This window comes from Etheostoma cragini, chromosome 9 (genome assembly GCF_013103735.1).
Source record: "Etheostoma cragini isolate CJK2018 chromosome 9, CSU_Ecrag_1.0, whole genome shotgun sequence".
NCBI classification, from domain to species: domain Eukaryota; kingdom Metazoa; phylum Chordata; class Actinopteri; order Perciformes; family Percidae; genus Etheostoma; species Etheostoma cragini.
Window position 1 is genome coordinate 405,779 of NC_048415.1, and position 1,067 is coordinate 406,845.

The 1,067-nt window shown below is 45.3% G+C and overlaps 1 protein-coding gene across 1 annotated transcript in view; it reads left to right on the forward strand.

Moving 5' to 3' along the window:
• Positions 1-619, forward strand: part of rtca (RNA 3'-terminal phosphate cyclase) — a 4,657-nt gene extending 4,038 nt beyond the window's left edge. The window contains exons 7-8 of the mRNA XM_034882118.1: positions 46-171; positions 436-619. Of these exons, the coding sequence (XP_034738009.1) occupies positions 46-171; positions 436-534 (225 nt within the window). The 3' untranslated portion in view covers positions 535-619. The remainder of the gene's footprint in view (positions 1-45; positions 172-435) is intronic.
• Positions 620-1,067: the final 448 nt, after the last annotated feature.

Sequence of the window (1,067 nt, forward strand, 5' to 3'; positions counted from 1 at the left end):
CCCCCCCCCCCTCATCTGCGTGCTGTCATGTGACCTCCTGTCTGACTTCCTGCTCTTCGTCCTCAGCTCGTCATCTTCATGGCGCTGGCGAAGGGAACGTCTCGGATTCGGACCGGCGCCGTGACGCTGCACACACAGACGGCCATCGCCATAGCAACGCAGCTCACACAGGTCCACTACTATACTTACAGTATATACTTGTATATTTATACACATCAACTGACGCAGGTCTTGACACACACTACTATACTTATATACTTATATACTGTTTGTATATACTTATACACTTATATACTTACAGTATATACTTACATGCGTGTATTTTGGTCTACACGTACACATACTTCATGTTCTTATGAGAAGAGTACACATCCAGTACTTGTTATGAAGTATTCATGGTCCTGGTTATGAAGTATTCATGTTCCTGTGTTTCAGGCCAAGTTCACGATAACGAAGTGTGAAGACGAGCTGAGCAGCGAAGAGTCCTTCATCATCGAGTGTGAAGGATCAGGAGCAGCTAACACACACCTGTAGACACACACACACACACCTGTAGACACACACACACACACCTGTAGACACACACACACACACACACCTGTAGACACACACACACACACACCTGTAAACACACACACACACACACCTGTAAACACACACACACACACACCTGTAAACACACACACACACACCTGTAAACACACACACACACACACACACACCTGTAGACACACACACACACACACCTGTAGACACACACACACACAGACACACACACACACCTGTAGACACACACACACACCTGTAGACACACACACACACACAAACACACCTGTAGACCCACACACACACACACACACACCTGTACACACACGCACACACACCTTTAGACAGACACACGCACACACACATATGCACTGACACACACTCTCTCTCTCTGTAGCTGCTCCTCTCTCAGTCAGTTTTCTGTCTCAGGGCGTTTCATTGAAACTGTAATAAATAAATAAATAAATAAATAAATCAATTAAACAATTTCACTGTTTCACTGCAAGGATGATGGTGATGAT